At 44.6% G+C, this 20,790-nt stretch overlaps 1 protein-coding gene across 1 annotated transcript; it reads right to left on the bottom strand.

The window, feature by feature from the left end:
* Window positions 1-7,138: 7,138 nt before the first annotated feature.
* CEP15 (centrosomal protein 15) lies at window positions 7,139-19,464 on the bottom strand. The gene is made up of 5 exons (XM_065749370.1): window positions 19,399-19,464; window positions 18,300-18,379; window positions 17,448-17,571; window positions 12,720-12,794; window positions 7,139-10,060 (listed from the first exon to the last, which is right to left on the bottom strand). Exons 2-5 carry the CDS (start codon window positions 18,350-18,352, stop codon window positions 9,908-9,910), a joined length of 405 nt encoding a protein of 134 aa, XP_065605442.1. The 5' UTR covers window positions 18,353-18,379; window positions 19,399-19,464; the 3' UTR covers window positions 7,139-9,907.
* Window positions 19,465-20,790: the final 1,326 nt, after the last annotated feature.

Genomic DNA, 20,790 nt, shown 5'->3' with positions numbered 1-20,790 from the left:
CGGCCCTTCGTAGGTGTCTCATTTCCCACTCCGGCCCCGAGCCGGGGGAGAGCGGCACTGCCCGGCCCCGTGGGGATGCGGCGGAGGGCAGGAGGGGGCCGGGTGGGGCCGCCCCCAGGAGAAGGGCGCCCGGAGCTTCCCGGGGCCGCTCTCGTTCCGGCGCTGCTCGGCCGCTCCCCGGTGCCGCTCCCCGCATGCAGATGAAGTGATCTCACGCTCGCTTTCCGAGTAATGACCCAAATTAAGAGAGAAAACACAGACCCTTCAAACCGCATTACATTAATCTAATCACTCCCAGCAGGCCTCAGAAACTCTTTTTGATCAGAATACGGATAATCAAGCACTTGGATTACACTAAATATTCCCTTCTCAGCTCCCCCCTTTCCCTACTTTTAATACGCGAGTGTCTATTCCGGCCACGTCGTTAGGAACAATATTATTCTAGCGGAGAAACGAGGCTGATCTCTGCGTGCTGCTCGGGCCGGGCTCGCCAATGAAGCGGGGAACGAGCGACACACACGAATGCCTGGGGACGCCGCGATGGGGAGTTCACCTTTCCCCGCTTAATGGAGCGGTTAAACGGAGGGAGGCGAGGGCGAGCACAGCTCTACGCCGAGCTCAGGACCGCGGTGCTGTGCCGGGAGCGGAGCTTCGAGCCCCCGGGGCTCATCTCCTCCTCACTCGAGTTTTGGTTTTGGTTTTTCACTGCCAAAACGATCGCTTCGATGGTTTGGACCGGGTGAGGCGCGGGGAGCGATGCTCATCGAGCCTGGTAGCGGGGAAAAGATGGGGGGAGAATTTGTTTTAAAAGATTTTTTTTTTTCGGAGAGTTTTGGGTTAGAATCATTATTATTATTATTAATTGGAATCCCCATCGCTGTAAGTCACCGCTGTTGGAAACCTTAGGAGCGAGGGATTCCGTCCCCGAGCGAAGGGGCTGTAGCTCAGCCCCTCGCAAGCGGATCGCGGCTGCAAAGCGAACCCGGCCCTGGCAGCCAGACGGGGCAGGACGGGACGGGAGCAGCGAGAAAGGACGAGGAGCGGCAGCGGGACGAGCCCGGGCGTCCCGCAGCCCCGAGCCGGTCCCGGGGAAGCGCACTGCGTGGCGGGGGGTGCCGACAGCCGGGGCCGGGAGCGACCCCGTGCTCTTCCCGCAGCCCAACGGGTGAGGGCAGGGCAGGGCAGGGCAGGGCAAGGGCCGCTCCCCGCGAAGGGGCTGCAGGATGCGCTCAGCTCCCGGTTTGCCCGCAGAGCCGTCGGAGGGACAGCGGCAGCGTCGTCGCGGCTCAGAACGTCCTCGGAACACCTCGAAGGGCCGCGCCGGCCGCCCCTGGACGGGTTTTGTCACCTCGTCCCTCCCGGGGGCGGCGGGCAGCGCTCCCAGGCCGTCCTCGCTTCGGCCGCACAGAGAAGCGGGCGGAGAGGAACGGAGCCCCGGGAGCGCTGCCCGCCCCCGGCCGGGCTCTCGCCCCCATCCCGGCACACACAGGCGGCGGGTGGCGGGGGAGGGGCGGCTCTGTCAGACGCACACACGCCAGAGACTCCAATTATCTTCTCCCTCACAAGATGTTTCTGCTGTCCACGACTGCTCACACTTCAGCGCTCTTGCCAGCAAGCCTCAATGGTAACACAAAACCCGCACACAACCCCTCTCTCCCGACGCCGCAGCCGCGCACACAACAGATTGAGCGGTGCCGGTGCCTCGGGGGGAGGGTTGGAAGTGCCTCCGGGCGGGGAGCGGCACACGGAGCTGCCGGGTCCCCCTCTCGGCCCGGCCCGGTCCAAAGCGGTCTCCCGGGCCGGGTGCGTCGCGCCGAGCACCGGCGAGAGCCCGAGCCAAAGGCAGCCGCGTTGCCCTTTTCCCTGCACTCCGCTCTCCAAACGTCTGAGCAACCAGTTTGCTGCTAGAAACATGTTAATTGCCAACGGAGCTCATTAAGGCATGCACATGCAAAACACAGCGAGGGAGATTAAATGGACAAAAGCGCAATAATGAACTGTCAACAATCGAACCCATCTACAAGACCAGGAGCACTCAAGAATGAGGCATTTAGAGGCAACAAAGGATTGTCTGGGACAGGAAGAAAGGACGACCTAGACTTTTGTTTAGTCAACACAATTGATTACAAATGAGAGATTAACAGGATAGCTTCAGAGTTTTTTTGAAGGAGGCAGAAGAGAAAAGTCCAATTAAGTGCACCGAATGTTAACTACATTGATTTCCACGGCCAGCCCTAGAGAAATTCTCATTAAACCATCCCTGGCGATCCCTTTTGGAAAGTAATTTGTCTCCCTGATGGAGCAGAGAAAGGGAGCCGTGTAAAGAGAAAGAAGCGCTAGTTCTTGGCACAATGAGCTTAGGAGACACACTGGAAAGAGCCAAAGGGGGAGTTAATGAGCATCTGACAAGCCGCTTGGACCCGGGCCTGGAGAGCAGCGATGAAAAGATGGAATTGGCCAACAACTATTCTTTATATCAAACATAAAAAGGCCAATCTGAAACAGGGCTGCTCAAAGCTGGTGGGGAAGAAAAGAAAGGCCCCCACTGGGGGGTGGAGTGGAGGACTCAACTGCCCCATCGGGACGGGAAAAAAAAAAAAAAAAAAAGCTCTGGCATGTCCGACGTCCCAGAGAGAGGGGCTGCCCGAGGAGGACGCGCCGCGGCCGAAGCGCTGCTCTCGCAGCCCGGCAACCCCTGCACGCCTCGGGGAGGGCAGCCGGGCAGGATGCGGGACGCTGTCCCGGCCCTTCCCGAGGATGCCGGTGCCGCCGGAGCACCCGAGGGCCCCGCGCATCCTCTCCTCCCGTGTATAGACGCGGTTGGTTCCGAGGCTCTCAAATCAGATTAGAGCTCGTTAATAACAATTTTGGCTTAAGTCTGTATTGACTTAGGTTTAGGAATGGCTTAGCACTTTCGCTTAAGTCAACACGACGGCTGAATTGACACATGCCTTGCCCAGCCCGCCGATCCCTGCGGGCGCCCAGGTACCCGCCGAGCTCTGCCCTCCTGCTTTCAGCTGCGCGGAGCAGCATTTCTACCATTTCTAAGTGAGAGTGTGGAGCCTCGAGAGAGTCACCTCCGTGTGTCACCCACGAGGGTCCCCGCGGGCAGGGGCTCGGCAGGACCCCACCACATCCCAGGGCTCTCCCCGACGGCGCAGTCAGAACCCGCTCCTTAACACCTCTCCCTCTCTCTCTCTTCAGATTTGTACCCCGAGGACCTCAGCTACCCCCTCTCCTTGTGGGGGCAGGGACAGGTAGGCCCTAGGGTAGTGCAGGCACAGTGCCATATATGCCACAGCGGCGGGGACAGGCTGGGAGTGACACGCTCACCCCACGCCCTCTCCCGAGGGCTCCTGCCTCGCGCAGCAGATCTCACCCCGCGGCTGGTTTTAGCTCATGTCACTCACCTGCCCGCTCTGGTTATTTGGGGTGAAGCCATCCCACAGGCCATACCACAGACTCATTTCATACAGAGGGTGGGACAAGCCCCTCACTTACCCCCTTGTGCTGCTGCTGTTATTCTCCCCGAGCGTCCAGGTGACCTACCCTGCCCAGGCATTACTCCCGTTCCCGTGCTTATCGCTCACACGTGCTTAACTGATGTAATCACGGAAAGGTGAGCCCAACACGTGTCCTTAGGTAGGAAAACAAACAAACAAACCCAAAACCCGAGCAGCTGCGACTGCCTCTGCTCTCTTCTGCACCTGTGGATGGGGGAACACATTCATGTACTGAGAGTCACCAGCGCTCCGAACGCCTGTAAGATCTGCTCGCAAGTGACCGCGTTAGAGCACGTTTTATTTTGGAGGAGCTTAACTGTCCCCAGCACGGATAGGGACAATACACTAACAGGCGTGGAGCACAGAAAAAGGGGCCCGGAGTTCAGAATCAAGATTATAAATCCCGAGCAACGCAAAACTTGTCGTTTCCTACAACTACTGCAATTTCGACGTCTTCTGTGCTTGCAGAAGACTGTGGCGATGAGATCTTCAAAGAGATCTGCAGGGAGGGACTCGGCATGTCGCCTGGACCGTAGTGGACACCCACGGTCACGCGTGGGGCAGCGCCGCGGCTCCAACCCCCGCCGGCCCCTCCCGGAGCCCCAAAGCGGCCGAGCCCCGGCCCCACAGAGCCCGGCCCCTAAATCCCACGGAGTCAACGTGTCCCGAAATGAGTGCCGGCGCCTCTCTGCAGTGGCTACGTTTGTGGTGTAAAGCGAGCAGGCGTTTTGGACTACACACCGAGCACCTGAGCCCTGCTGCAACGGCGTTCCCCAGGTCCCGTTATCTGTCTGTTACTCCTTCTACTGTCTCCCTCAGAGCTGCTAGTTGCCAAGCTATTGCACATAAATAGAAGCTTTCTGATTTATAACCAGCCTCTTCCTTCTGATTCATTACGTTAATGAATCGAGATGTTACCAACATTGGATTAGCACATAACTGAATGAATCCAGCGAAAGAAAGCTGATTATAGAGGGAAAAGCCAATTGTGCCCACAAACTAAATAAAAAGAAACGTCCGAGCGATAGGGTAAAGCAGCACAAGTTGCTCCAGCTCACCCCAAGCACTGCTCACTGCTGACCGGGGGCTGAGATCATCTGTTCCCATGCAAAACCTTCCCCTGTAGATTCGCGGACACGACTCCCACCGCCGCGGTTCTCAGTCCGGGTGCGCCAGCAGGGGATCATCACACCGGGCCGCTCCGGGGATGCCGGCACCGCAGCCCGCGCTTCGGGCACACTGTGATCGCTCTGCTCCGCAGCCCGAGCGCCCCGATACGACGCACCGCACCCGCCTGTGCTTCACGGGCTTTCTGCGCGCTCATTTCAAATCGGAAAACGGCGGAGGAATGCTCTTTCTCTCCTCTCTTTTCTCCCGTGTCTCAGCTCGGGTTTCCCGCACCGGGAGCAGCTCCGTCCCCAGCGGTGCGGGCGCACGCACGGACAGAGCCCGCAGCCCCGCGCCGGGACGAAGCTGCAGGTGCGGGGCCGCCTCGGCACCGTCCTCCGGAGCTCCGTCCGGAGTTAAAGCACAGCCACGAAACTACTGGGGACACACACAAACTAAATGGGTAAAGAAACGCAAGGCTGGCAACCGAAATTACGTTTTCAGCCCCGCTGTGAGGCAGGTACTAATTACTGCCGCTTCGAGCTTGGCATTAGGCAAGGACACCGCGACTTACTTAAAGGACACGGATTTTTTCCTTTTATTAATTTGCAATATATTTGTAAAATAATCTTACGGCAGCTGGCTCTGCTTGAATCTGTTTCAAAAGTGTGATGTAAATACCGTCTCACACTATTCTGCAGCCTATTAGGGCTTTCTGGTAGGTGATACGACTGAGAGGAGAAAGAACACCACACATTTATTTTTAAGATCATCATCACTAGTGATAAAACTTATGGGAAGAAGCGATCATACTTCCTATTTGTATGCAGCAATGACAAACGTATGCAAAGTAACTCAAATGAAAAAGATGCAGTTGTAAGGATATATGTACACACACACAGCAGGGACAGTTCAGGCATTTTTCAGAGCTATTTCAGCTATGTTGAAAAGCAGCAGCAAATTCCCAAGTTAAATCATGCTATTTACTGCAGGAGAACATACAAAACCTCCTTTTTACACCTGTTCCCAGGTTAAAATCTAGTCGCCTTGCAAATAATCACATATTTGAAGTAATGAAGCACACACTTGTTACGAAACAATAGAGAAAGCGTAAGTGATCTGCCCTGGATTTATTATGTTTTGATTTTTCATTGATAAACTTCTGAGGAAAACAAGCAGCACACCTAAGCAAAGTATCCACCACTGGCAGACACAGTGGGCACCCACTTACACACAGTTTGTCCACGCAGTGTAGCACCCAAATCCACCAGGCAGCAAACACCAGATCAAAGCTTTATTTAAACTGTATCGTGTTCTATCAGTGGATTATAATCCTCGAGCAAACAGAATATTACAGTAATGAAGATCTGAGCATTACAAATATGTTAAAACAGCTTGCATTTGGGGTGATATTTGAGGTCAAGTTGTATCTGAACACAACTATTAAAATATTATGAAACTTCGCATTATGGAGTAAATAATGTTTTCTTTCAAACATAACCCTCCAAAACTACATTCCGTTTGCTTTTCCCCTTACTTTTCACTATCAGCAAGCTCAAAGTGAGCACCTATAACCCTGACTGCACAACGTGAATGAAAAAGAGGGGAGGAACTACAAGCTCTGCCTAGAGCCTGGCTCCCAACTTCTATGAAAACATGACCCTGAGTAAACGTAGCTGGGAGAACACAGTAGTGGCATGCATCTGAGCCCCTCTGTTATCTCACATATACCCTCAAATGAAACCAATAAGCTTGAGAAGGACTCTGTGGAGTAAGAAACTTCTTATCCTATGGAAAACTAACATACCTTCTGCTCCTGCCCCCACAGCCAGAATGGCAGAGATGATAAAATCCTTGGGAATGTGAGGGTAGAGGTGACAAGATGGGTGAGCGGGCTGTGCTCCTAGGCTAGTCCTGTGCTTACTCATCCGCGCATAAACCCAAGGAGGCTGATTAATCATTTCTTCTTATACTTGAACATTAACTTACAGACAGGAAAAAACATTTGTTTTCCCTACTGCTCTTCTCTCGGCTGTGTTCCCTGACCCACCAGGAAAGCAGAAGCAGCAAGAAACAGGACCAGTGCAGCTTATGCATGCATATGCTTCAGCACAGAGCAGCAAGTGAAGAATGCAGAGGAATAGGTTACTTTCAGGGTAAAAAAAAAAAGCCACGTACCCAGGAACAGGTAAAAAAGCCTGGGATGAGGCAGCGTGATAACTACACTGAATTTATCTTCTTGAAGCATCAGCCTTGAGACAGCAAAGAATACTCCTTCAAGATCTCAATTAACGTCAGCATTAAATCATGGCAGTATAAATCAGTTTATAGTTTGTTTGGTTTGGTTTTTATTTGAATACACTTAAGCTAATATGAAGGTGCTTTCTCAAACGTGTATCTGCACAAAGGCAGGTGGCAAGCTAGCTCAGCCATAGCAGAAATGGTGCCAGGTATAACAAGAGATACCATAAAACTGTGTGCTCTGCTACTGCTTGCCCCAAGGCCTGTGGTACATCAGGACACACTCAGCTTCCACCCTAGTGGCCCTGCTACGTGCCTCCACGCACTTATTGCTTTGCTGTTTCACTCATATGCAACTGCATTTCTGCAGACCACAGGCTAACAAAAAGGCCCCCGTCTGCCTGAGCAGATGCCTCTATGCACTCCCACTTCAGAAGTTTCCTCTCTATTTTTGTTGTAATCAATTTTCTGGACCTGTTCCTACATAACACTCCATCCGCTAGCCATCCTGTTGCTTCTGGAGCTACAGTACAGAAAGAAAATCCTTTGAAAAGAAGACAAATTTTAATCTTCACCTCTTAGCCCGACACAAGAGGAAAAAAAAAATCAGAAAGACAGCATCCAAGTATCTAATGAAGTATCTAATAATACCTGACAGTTCAAACTATATTTGTTACCAAGGCAATTGTTTTTGTCTTTATTTTTACAGAAGTTAAACCGAGGCACAGAACCCTTCTCTCTCCAGCTGCTATGCCCTTGCAGTACACACACAGCTTTCCTTCCATGAGAAATCAAAAGCAGCAAGGAGATGGCGAGCATCCACATTGTGTCCCAGTGTTTAGGCGGAGTCCAAAGAGATAAAGACCCAGATTATTCACACGTATAAAGTACTTAGGGGCCCAGATTTTAGTTTAAGTGATTTCCCTTTCGATGCTAAGATGGGGATGAGCCCAAGTCTCCCTTTTCTGGGAGAGGGGCATTGCATGTAATAGCTTTTCCCTTCTTGTGTGTTCAACCGATTCCAATTACTTGCTTTTTGAAATTGGAGCTCAATGGTTCTAAGACCCGTACACATTCCCACTAAATCAGACTGAGTACCACGTTGCCATCTCACAGAAGAAAACATTACCAAGTTGTCTTTGTGACAGAACACTGAGTAGGTATAAAATTGCAATGGTCTCTCTGCCAGGTTTTTTTAAGCTCTCTGCTAGTAAGATGAAAGCTTAATTTGATATTTTTGTAGTTATATAACAGTTCTAATATTTTGTGACATTTTGTATTGTGACACTATAGATGAAATTGTCATCGGACTGACACCCTTTACTGTTTATTCCTTAATTACAACTGTTAACAACACTGCAGAGAAGCGTGCTAATCTGCCATCACATATTATGAAAACAACGTTATTGTTACAAACACCAACACCCACTCAACAGGATATTTCTAAGATGGCAGTTTCTGTAAAAACTTATCAGTTTAATGGACACGTTAAAAGAAAAAGTTTTAAATGAACTCCTAGCATTCCTGTTGAAAATGCACAACATTTTTTATATCATAACTGAAGTTTCCATTCTTTTTTTCCTGTGTGTAAAAGATACTTCGGCTAATTTAAATCCAGGCAAAACTGAGTGCCTAATTTCAGGGAGAAGTGTCCATGGATGCTGGTCCTTCAAGTCAACACAGGCTTCCTAGAGTCCACAGCTAGAAGTTCAATCTCTAGTTCAGACTGAACCACGAGCAGCTAATCGACCTGTGAATATCTGAACTACATTTAATGAAAAGCATGTGTGTTTTTCAGTCCACAGGTCTGAGCCGATTCAGATATTTATCAATAATGTTGCTAGAAATTATGAGTTTCAATAAAAGTACTTTCCTAGTCTAGCACAAAAAATAATTTATATCTCTAAGTAACATGGACATGCACAGATCAGTTCATTAATAGACTTGCAAAAATTAGTAATTACAATTTTCCCAAACCCTCAGGCACTGGCAGAAGTCAACTTGCTTTATTCCTGTTCCAGGTCAGGGGGCTGAAGAACGTTGTAGCATATGAGATTAAATTTTAGCAGCATATTGACTTCAGCCCAGGTTCCTCCTTCCTTTCTTCCTTTAAAAAGCATCCTTCACTTAGGAAGCCAAGATGCAAATCTAGAAGGCTTTTCCAGTGAACTCTGGGGGGGAACAGCCTAGTGGCTGAGAAAGAATGTATTATCTCTGCAGCTTCTCTGTGCTTGGTTGTATGACAGTGGCTGCAGGCGACCTCCCTGCTTGCTCCTATCAAACATCTCATGCTTAAGTAAAAGACCTCACTTAAAGGATGTCAGCATAAAGAAAATAGCATTAAGCACAGCCTAGGAGTAGCAAAAAGTTGCCTACAGATTTGCTTCTTGTCTTTACCCACATGTTGGACAGGATGAGGCTGGGAAAAGCAGCAGCAGTTAAAGGAGAGGGGGAAGCAATGGAAGTGGCAATGACAAACAAACAAACAAAAAAATCAGGGAAAGCAAGATGTGCAAATTCAAGGTGCTCTCCCTGCATCTGCCACCATGAAGGCTTTCACACAGATTACCACTGCTAAGCCAAGACTACTGTGATGCAGAGATCCTGTCTTTATCATCAATGGCAAATTCTTCCCTTCTCCCTCATCCACAGGGATGCAAGCAACACAGATGAATACAGCGTAACTATGTACAAATTTATCTTTAGTTATCACATTTATAAGGAAAAGCACAGGACTGCAAATAGAACCTAAGACTCTTGTTATACTGAAGCAGTAATCACCTTGGTGGGTTTCTATCCAGCAGTATTTCTCACTTTTGATCCAAAAAGCCCCTTTGAGCAGGACTGCTTCTCTCATTGCGAGGAATTCTAGTCCAAGCTCTCCAAAAGCAGATGCCACCATTCAAACTGAAGTTTTACACACTGAGACGACAGGAACAAATTATCCAATAGAATTCACTTTCATTTCAAACAATTTACATTACCATTTAATGGCATGATATTCCATAATGTGACCTGAATGATACTGTCTGCTCAAACCAAAGTTACAAACAAAATCAGAGTTTTTGTTTTTGTGAATCTTCTTCTGGGTGGCTTATGTTCTGTTTTGTAGTTTTCAGTTTCTTAAAACCATTGGGATATTCTGCTCTTCCTAAAAGAAACTCTTCCCAATTGGGAAGAGACTCTTTTACTGAAGCCCAATAGAGAGTCTGAGAAAGAAATGAAAAACAACAAAAAAATCAACATTATTTCAAAATCTGCACCAGCATGTTTACAAACAATACAGATACGCAATGAATTATCCAATCTCGCCTTATGAATAAAACAATTCAGAAAAGAATAATGTACTTGCACACAGAATTATCAATCTCTCGTACGACACAGAACACCAGCCTGGAAGGATTTCATCTTGTAGCACAAACTGTGAAGTGACTGAATCTGCCCTCTTGTGGTAAGCTACAGATTAATTCAGACCCTCAACATACCTTCATTAAAATATTTTCTGTGATCATAAGCTTCACCAAAAGCAGCTTTTGTATTTAAATACATATGTTAGTAGCATTTAAATTTGAAATTAAAAGACTGTTTAATGTTATAAACAAAAAGTGCTATGTAAATTGCTTTTCTTAGAAAAGTTAGCAGCAATACAGCTCAAAAGACTCGAGTAGAATTTCAGGTGTGATAAATCTATGACAGAGTAATTGGCTCCAGTATCTGTGTCTTGAAAGGAAAGGGCTGTCTAGTTATATCATGGTCACAAAAGAACACTGGATTATCTAACCCTCTGTGTACTCAGTGCCTCTGAGTAAGAATCTTGACTTCCATTCTACTCCTAGAATGGACTGTTCATCATTTTTGGTGCTAGCACTCTCAGGAGAGCTTTGCTCTTTCTAGAACTTTGAAGAAGAAATTCTTAGTGATCCCTATCCTTATTTCTCCACAAGATAATGTGATCGAGAGCCAGATTAAACTTACACATTCAATTCTCCCAGGTAAGTGGAGGCATTTTTAGATACCTATGTTCATTCCGTAAAAAGTAATTTTATGGCAGAAAACATGTATGGTATCATATGTATTTTTTTTTTCCTCTGAACTTGTTTAAATATATAATGTTCACTTGGTAGTACTCTTCTACATCTCTCTACAGAGTATTAGATTCCTGGCTAATCACTCTGATCCTTACATGTAACTCAGATATAACTACAGCTCTTGCAGATTTACAAAAATATTTTCTTCAACAGATTTACTCAAAGAATCTTTTTTGACAAGCATATGTGCTGTCACACAAAACTACTCTGACTTAGCAAGCTGGGGATCCATTACAGCCATAACTTTCAAAGTATATTAATACAGACACATATACGGCTGAGTGAAATATGCTCAGAAGTGTTTTGGAGCAGAGCACACACCAGAATTTTGTACCATGAAAAAAGTTTTCTTTCTCTACTATTTATAGTGCTCTTCTTTAGAAGTATAAAAAAGGCTGAAATAGGATCTTCTGCTTCAAATAGTAACATCATTCTCTCAAAAATTCTACCACTATGCTGAAGAGCACAAAGATCTCTGCAGCTATCAGCTCTGCACTCTCCAGTACATGTGGACTTCAGTCTACATCTCATAAGCAGCTTAAGCACCCAACGCAGGACGAAAGTAGAAGCCAAACTGCCTAGTCCAAAACTGATCCAACCAACTCTAGAGGTGCCTTGAAGCCCTTAAGAGTCTAAAGCTCTACTTCTGAGCACAGTCAGAACAGGCCCAACCAAATAGCTCGGCAACGCTGAGGTATCCAGGAAGAATGTCTGCTTTTTCCTAAAATCTCTTAAAACCCCACTGAAAGGGCATTCTGAGCATGTACCTCCTCACAGTGACAGGACTCAGTCATTCACGAGCTTCAATGACAGACAAAATCTTTTAACAGTAACCAAAACAAGCAATGATGTTTCAGATTTAAGTAGCAGACTAAGTATTACAACACTTGCCCAGCAGGTGTGAAATCAATATACAATACACCCCTCCATCAGATGAAAACACTACAATTCATACCTTTTCCATCCTTTGACAATGCAGACTACTGCGGGACACACTATGTGGAAAGGAAGTCATTGCACAATAATGAACCCACAAATCACTGGTCCAAGAAACACAAGTGGGAACATGACTTGGTGTCCCTGTGGGCAGATGTTTAGTTCGGGAATACGCCGTGTCCCTATTTCTCTTCCTAAGAATGCTCCTGTCCTCATTATTCATTCATCGCAACATAATACTGAGAAAACAGTCTTGAGATTAAGGATCTGAAATTGGTATGTTTTATCAGAACAATATTTAGTTCTCAGAGTAGCAACTTCCTCAAAATTGCCATCTTTAAATAATGCTTCAGGGACTATGAGTGAGAAGCAAAACCCCAGGTTTAGCACTACTTTTCCTGAGCTCCTGTACAACCTGATAAAATAACTGTGAGAAGTGAAATCTTCTCTGCTCAAGTTGATAAACTGTTGACTCTGAAATGTAAAGATGACAATCTGCAGCACACTGCAAACAGGATGACCGTGTAAAACAAAGTAGCTCTGACATAACAGTCACAGTAGTCTTTATAAAAATTGAGTATTGTGAATATCATGTTTTCATGTTTTAAATACAAGTTTGTAAAGACCTGAAAGCTGCAAAATATTTCCACCAGAATGCTCTAGAATCTAGGGACCTTGCCCTAGAAGTTAGGTTCAGCTTGCTGCACTGTGCACAGGCCTTTGGCTATAACAGTCACGGGATTTTAAAATCAATTATTTTCACTTTGAGAACATGTGGGGGGGGGGGGGATGGGGAGCAAAATATTTGGTAAACAGCAAACAAAAAGACAGTTCTAGGACTTACTTCTAGCTTAACAGTATCAGGATGGGGAAGTAAATACATTCGTCCTTGCAGCCTTTTTTCTGCTGCTTCTATGGCCTAAAACACAGACAAAGCACGTTTTAAAAACACAGTGGGAATATTAAAAGGAAAACATACTCACATAAAGACATTTAGATTAATTAAATGAGCTCATTAAACCTAAACAGCATTCAAACAACAACACTGGAGGTTCAAATGTTTCTCTGTAGCCATTCTGAAATCCAACTTGTAAGACTAGTAACCTACAGTTTCTAAATGCCTACTGTAACTTCCTGATAAAAGAATAAACATTATTACCAGATAGGTCTGCTGCTGTAAAACACTACTGTTCTCGTTGAACACTAAGGTCAATTACAATTAAATTCCATTCTTCATAACTTACAACAATGGAGGAGAATTGAATGGTTTGCTCTGTGCTGCATGAAAACTCAAGTATGGATTCTAGCTACTGTAACTGTAAAGTAAATAGGCAAATTATGTGCAAGATCTTTACTTCTCAAGACAAAGATGACTTGCTAATATGCATGCATAACATGTGCACAAAAATGTAGAGCTGCAGCAAGCTGTTCACCAGACAAACTTGGATGACAATGCACCTCACATAGCTTTCTTACAAAAATCAGTATTTGGGTTTCTGCTTGCCCAGTGGATGTGTGCTGGATTCACAAAGGCCTAAATACATTTTAAAAACAGAAACAGCAGTGACAAATAAATAAAACCCATCACCCCAAATTATCCTCCCTCCCCCTTTAAAGTTCTGACCCATTCTTGTGGGTTTAGTTCCATACCCAAATATTGAAAAGATTGAGTGGTGGGCAGATGAAGAGAGACAGAAAGGGACGTGGGAGTGGGGTGTGAAGAAGCCAAAGCTGAACAGAGTGGAGGGGGAAAGAAAGTATAGCAGATGGCAGAGTTGAGAGCAGAGAGCGGGTGTGAAGAGTACAACAGAAAAACTAAATGAGAGAGGAAATTCCCCAAAGGGACTTCCCAAATATTCACCACCACTGCCACTGAAAAGAAGAGTGAGATTCTGGAGAAGCATATCCACAAGAGAGACCAAACATGATTACTCGTGTTGAATAATAGCCAAGCTGAATACATCAAAAATAAACAGCGCTCAACTTAGGTTTAGTTTGAGAATTATGGCTTAAATTCAGTTGGTATGGTTAATAAAAACAGAAACTTGTTAGCTCAAGTTCAACTTAGCAACACACTCAGTTAATTCACCCTACAGTGTTTATCTTATTCTATTTCATTAATTCCTTTTACACTATAGCTACGTTCTCAGGCACATTCTTAAAATTCTAAGCTCCCTTTTCCTACAAGGGAACGTACATCCTTATAGGAGCTAAGGGACATCAAAGAAAGAACAAACTTAAGTCTTGGCTTTATCCAAATCCTGGTAAGTAGCAAGTAACTGCCACTTTTCAGTGAGAAAAGAGCAACAGAAAATAAACATACAGGGGGAATATGAGCAAAAAAACCAGAAGCCACCTGAAGCCACGATGTCAAAAATAATAGAAGACATCACAGAATTCACTAAATTAAGTAAGGATTTTATCTGTTGCACGTGCTTAGAACAGACAGATCATCAACCACAGTGCACGAAGCTTGTCTCAGTACAGCTCTGATGAAGGCTAGAGAAGATACCACCACACTGAGAAGAATCAATCACTAATGTTTGTTTCATTCTCTTCCACAGGAGTTCTCCCTTCCTGTAGGAATTTCCACAGGAAGAAGAGCATCAAAACAATCATTTCTTCATCTATTAAGGGCACCACAATGTTTATGGTGACTGGAAATTTATGTATTTCAGGCAAAAAAAAAAAAAAAAGAGAGCTGTTGTGCATCTATGTTTAGTGGAGAAGGTCACTTTGGCATAGCCTAGATATTGGATGTGTCTTTTTGTTGCTCACTCGAGTTTGTGTTGTGCAGTCTATTGTCAGAATACTGATTTAATGACAGACAGTGAACAAAATTTTTGCTGGAAGGTGTAGTATGCTTTAGAAAAATAACTAAGATTAGATGGCATTTCTTTCATGTTTATGCAACCGGTAAACTTCATAAGGAAAAGAAATCTCCATCATCAATATAAAAATAAATACATTGGTGTAAGCTTCTTTGGGGAAAAAAAAAGCAACAAATTTAATGTGTCACAGTATGGAAAAAAAAAGAAAAAGAGAGCATCTTGCAGCACTTTCCCCTGAAACTACAAGGACTGGAACAAAAACAGCTCAAGACCCTTCCCCAGAGGTACAATGGAATGCATGACACATGCATCGCTTTTAGGGGACCAAATTCAACTGTCACTTATATTAATAAGAGTCTGGCAGAATCCCACTTAAATAATTCTGCAATTACATGCCTGAACAGGAAAGCAAATTCAGCCTAAATTACTTATATAGACAGTACTAAAAATTGAAGAGCATATTCCCTATTTCATGATATAAGACGCACCAAAATAACAACAAAACTGATAAACCAGAAATGTTACTGACAAACAAGTCTCATAAATTAGATTGTAAATACTGGTCTAATTTCTGCTTTTATTATGAAAACATTATATAAGCACCAGATGATACAGATTTCTCTAATCTGTGGTATCCCTCTAAAGACATTAAGTAAAATACTCTGACAATTATGTTAAAATACTGAACAAGTGCTTATAATGCTAAAATTTCAATTAAAAAAAATATTTAGTTCCCTGCTTCCTGCTGATTAGAAAGTAAATTAATCTTGAAATGCTTTCCTGTGCATAAATATCAACCAGCACAGAGAAAGAAAAATGTCTCTTACTATGATCACATATTGAAAACAACTGATTTTGCTTACATGCAGAAAAACAGAAATGCAAATAAAAAAATAACACTTCATCATGTCCATGTATTTTTTAGTAGGCCAAATCAACAACTCTCCACATGGTAACTGTGAAATGTACAGTGCCTGGTATCAGGAACAATATTCTGAAGCTGGCACATTAATCAGTCTTGTTTTCAAGCTTCTCATATATTATTCTGCAAAGACTTTTTTGTTCTTTTCTATTCTGTTATCAGAAAGCATCTGCAGGAGTGCACGTCTGTTAAAATCAATATAAAATAAATAGATTTAAACTGATTTATGCTACTTTAACCAGCCACAGAATTTGCTTTGATACATATGTTTTTGCTTTTTTTTTTTTTTTTTTGTACAAGCACCAACATTTTTGACACTTGAAATGAACAATTTTGAGGATGTGACAGAAGATGGCAAATATCTGTGTGGCTGCAAAAATATTTACACTCTGTATATGTCTAAGTTATTGTTAACATTTCCAATACAACAAATTTTCAACATGCAGAAAATGTATCCTGCATTCCTTATGTTTGCTTGTGTATGTTAGCAGAGAATGCACTGACAAAATAAGGGTCATGTACAAAATAAATACAACTATCAATATGAAATATAAATCAATGGCGAATATAAAATGGGAGTCATAATAGGTGAAATTACTGAAGCAGTGGAACACAAACTGTGATGCGAAGAAACAAACAACTCATCCCTTCCTATTCAGCCTCACCCTGAAGCACCTACATTTGTCCATAACCACTGCAGAGGCATTTGATTGCCTCAGCCCAGTATGCAGCAGCTGACCTGAGTCCAAGTTGAAGTCCTCTTCATCACACAATAATCAAGAAGGCATCACAGATTAACTGTTCTGCCTTATTTGCCACTCCCTAAATGTAGCTTCCATTTAAATTCAAAGAAGGCTTGCTTCAGAATCACACCCACCTGAAATGGGAATGTTTTTAAACCTTGATTGGGTTCTGCATGAAGAAACAAAAAATGCTTGCTGATACAAATAAAACTTTTAATTTTCTAGAGTAAAACTTACAATTTCAAAAGATACAATACACATAATATGGGATCTTAATAACCAAGAGTTTAAGAAAATGCCTGTGAGAGGGAGATGACCATTTTTCAAATGCATGCTCATGTCAGTGGTCAAGTGCCATCTCTCCAAACTCAGATGCCTAAGCTTGAGAAGAGATTCCAGCATTCTAGTCCCTGACATCAGACTCAGATCTTAATTTCCAGCTCTCAAACATAACTAACCTAGGAAACACAAATCGTACCTAAATGTGACAATAGATATGTAGAAAAGCTATTAAAATTATCACCACTGAGAAGAGCCAGAAACACCAAGCACTGCTTTTACAGACTTGCAAGTAATAGTCTTGAAGTCATTCTGCCTCTCCTTAAAGAAAAATAGCTGAGGACTTCTTCTGTAACTTCAGAAAACTGTAACAGAACAACAGTTTCTACCCTGGACTAAAAGCAACATAACCTGGTCAGCCCCTATTCCCAACCATAATGCCAACTCTTGAATCAAGGTCTGAACGTATCTGAAGTCTCATTAGACCGAGGCTGTCTTTAGCAGACATGAAATAGCACGTGTTGCATCTCCACATGTACTAAAAAAGAAAAAAGAGAGAGAGAGCAGCTGCCACCACAAGGCTCAAATAAGGGCATGTGAAACAGGTAGTACTGCCATCTGATAATAAAGACTTGTCATTTGATACCTCTGCTCAAGTTCCAGAAGAGAAAAGAATACAGGGGAACTCTAATGATAGCAATGGGGCAAACACTTAAAAATATATATATATATAAATGTTAACTGAGCCACATAACTATGACATTTCAATTCAGTTCCTGGTAGTTGCAGAAACTTACATTTAAAAGTGCTGCATTCCTTTTACGAGCTGCATCAGCTGCTTGAGTTTGCCATGTCTTTTTAGTCTTTTTGTCTCCTAGATAAGTCTCCATCTGCTGTAGCAGCGCTGATCTCTGAGACAGTCTACAAAGGAAAACATTTTGCTAAGTGGGTAGAACATTTTGCTCAGGAGCTAGAAAATAACCTTTTTACCTTACCCAGTTTTCTCAAAACCACGGGGCTAATTAAGCCGGCTGTAGGGTGGGTGTGCTGGGGGAGGGAAAAGGTACAGGCAGACACCACCTGCTGTGCTTGTACAAAGCTATAATATTGCAACCAGCAGTCCTCATATGCTAAGGTGCTTAGAAGCACTGAATCTCCCAGAAGAGGAAAGACAGGGTGGGCTGGGGTGACTTGATCAGTACTACTCCTGCGCACCAGCAAGTTGTTATAACTAGCTGCTGTAAGAAAAGCAGAGTTTCCTGAATATTACTGTATTTGCTTCACAACCCGAGTTTACAGGGTGACAAAGGAGCAGCTCAATAATTAACACGCAGAGTGACAATCCTATTACCTTCCCCACACAGGAGTTCAACGGTGACAGACAGTTAACAATGGAGATCTTAAACCAGTACCATCATCAGAAGTCAAAAACCTCATCAATCTGAATACTCTGAGCAGCAGTCAAGGACACTAATTCCAGCAGTTCATGAAGGAAGAGTGCCACCTCCTGGATCACCAGCCCCTCGATAAAATACCACCATGCTCTCTAAAGGTCTGATTAACTGTTAAAAGGATGGATATGTGAGATCCCTCTGGATCACAGCATAAACTGCTTTGGGGCAGGCCGGGCCACTGAGGGAGTTACTTACACCTCCTCATGTCTCCTAGCCAGACGAACTTCCTGAGCCAAACAGGATGACATCTTCTGTTGCTTGTCTGGGTTCTGTCACTGTATTAAAGGAAAACCAAGGGAAATCAGTCTTCCAGAGACATACACAGATGTTTACTTTTCAGTAGCAAAGCATTCCAAATTAACATTTACACGTACAGTATTTATATAATTTATCAGCCACGTAAATAAAACCTGCTTATAAGTTTTAATACTACAAGACATTGTTACATTATGGTTTGAATACACATGCACACCACAAATGCTCACAATTCACATTGGGGAAACCTTATGTAATTCCACTGATCGAATTCTAACACTTCACTCGGGAACAAAAATTTAACTTTGAACCTTCAGATTTAACAAAGTTTTCTCAAGCTTTACCTGTTTCCAGCCACTCACACAAAAGATGTGCTCGCACAGTTGGCACACCACTGTTCACAGCAGTGATTTCTGGCTTCTGTCATGTTACTATGAACACAAAGTTTCACGTGCAGTAGGCGTTCACAATACACCTCACAGTGCCCCTTGTCCGGAGTGAAATGTCACAGAACGGAAGGGACCTTCGAGGAGCACTGATCCCAACCCCTCAGCTAAAGCAGGTTCCCTGCACTATGTTGCAGATATGTGGGTAAGTATCACTGAGTAGAGTAACAGAAGATAACCGAATAGGAGGTTACATTTACACCTTCACGGTTTTGGGGTTTTTTTTTTTTTTTTTTGAGCTGTGGTGCCCGCTGCCCAAGCACTGTTCAAAAGGTTGGAGGCATTTTGTAATCAATGAAACGTTTCCACCTCAGAAGCTCATTATTGCCCCGGAAATTATCAAGAAACTATCACACGAAAGGTGGGAGGGAAAAAGCATCAGGAAATTCAAACGCTTATGAGCATCCGTCCGAGTCACGCACATAACTTTGAAGCAGGACACACGTGACTTAGGCAGAAACTGATGCGCTCTCATCTCACCCAGCAGATTCCTCGCCCTTCTGCTCTATTTCCAGCGCCTCTCTTTCCCCTCAGGAGGTTCCCACCCCCTCCATGCTCTTATCCTAAAAAACCTACTCCCAAACCTAGTTTACCTTGGGCCCGTGCGGCTTGCAAAGCCACCTCTCACCAAGGCCTCCCCGACGCCGCATCCTCCCCCCCCCACCCCCACGCTGCCATGGCGACAGCCGGAAGGGCGGAGCCTCGCAGCCAGCGCTCGGGCCCGCCCCCTCGGCCGTGATTGGTGGAATGGGAGGAAGCAGGGACCAATCAGAGCCGGGGGCGGGTGGAGGGGCATCTGTCGCAGAGGTGGTTGCCCCTCAGAGGGCGCTGAGGCGCCTCAGGGTGTGATTGGGTCGGCTGTGGTTGGTGCTTTGCGTTGTGAACGGCACAGTGTCTTCCACGCCCTCAAAGACGTACTGAGGTTGATTCCTTCTCTTCAGACATCTGTCAAAACGCGCTTAAAGAGGCGCAGTTCAGTCCACTTTTTTGTGCTTTTCCCTTGCAGCAAGACACGAGCCAGGAAATTGCGTGCCAAAACCAGTGGTACAACAGTTCCCAACTTGTCAAGGCCCAAAGTCCTAGGCTTAATTGATAAAGGAGAGCTGGTGCTAACAGTCAGCAATCTGTACAGCAGGTTGCTTTGAGCAGCGGGTATGCAGCCACAGTAAAGGTGTGGGGGGCACTGCAGGAGTGGGGATTTATGGATGAGGTGGACTTAACACAAGGAAAGACACTGCCTTGCCCCCCTCAGTGTGCTGGCACCTGGTTGAAGTTATGCTTCCATCCCTCTCAGTTTCCACTTACACGCTGCATCTCACAGAACCTTATATTTTAACTGCTTTTTACTAACAAATGCTTTTTCCCCCCATTAAATACACCTATCTTCATGTGAATTCACCGTTTCATCGCTGATTAAATAACAAGAAAAGATCTTAAAAACTAGATACTCGTAGCTGAGGCCCTGAGATCTTTTTTTTCCTGCCCCGCTGTGCAGATGTCAGAGCGTAGTTTGACATCGGTCTCACTTTTGCTTCGTAGTGGTCTCATGCAGCAGTGTTATGCATGATGACTTTTCCCCATATAGCCTGTGAGGGACCGAATGTGGATTGAGGACATAGTATGAGCACTGAAATGTGGGCATTATGAGCCTATGGTTTTTTTTTAGCCCACACATTTTTTTTTTCTGTGACTGTAGGGAAAAGGGTTTTCAGAGAGAAATGTGTGAATTATAACACTAGGTGGCACTTAAACACAGCTAACAAAAGCTCTTCGGTCTTCGCGCAAAACCAAACACATTCTGTTATAACATGCAGTTAATTATATCCTCAAAATGATGTCTTGGATTGATATTACTAAACAAACATGTATAAAATGTAATTATAGACAAGTGAAACAAATACTGTAGGCTTATAATTGCAAGATGTGGTTTTTTTTTGCTTGTGATATGCCACACACCTGTGCGTAGCTTATATAGCTAGTACTTT

Source organism: Cyrtonyx montezumae, unplaced genomic scaffold (genome assembly GCF_038088225.1).
Source record: "Cyrtonyx montezumae isolate F1298 unplaced genomic scaffold, pur_monq_1.0 scaffold_6, whole genome shotgun sequence".
NCBI classification, from domain to species: Eukaryota; Metazoa; Chordata; class Aves; order Galliformes; family Odontophoridae; genus Cyrtonyx; species Cyrtonyx montezumae.
The sequence above is the reverse complement of the archived record's forward strand: the minus strand, read 5'-3'. Positions and strand labels throughout refer to the sequence as shown.

Coding starts and splice junctions, on each gene's coding strand:
- CEP15 (XM_065749370.1), bottom strand. CDS start 18,352: ATGTCATCCTGTTTGGCTCAGGAAGTTCGTCTGGCTAGGAGACATGAG. Junction 12,795..17,447: donor GGAATGCAGCACTTTTAAAT/GTAAGTTTCTGC, acceptor TCTGTGTTTTAG/GCCATAGAAGCAGCAGAAAA. Junction 10,061..12,719: donor CTGATACTGTTAAGCTAGAA/GTAAGTCCTAGA, acceptor TTTCTTTCTCAG/ACTCTCTATTGGGCTTCAGT.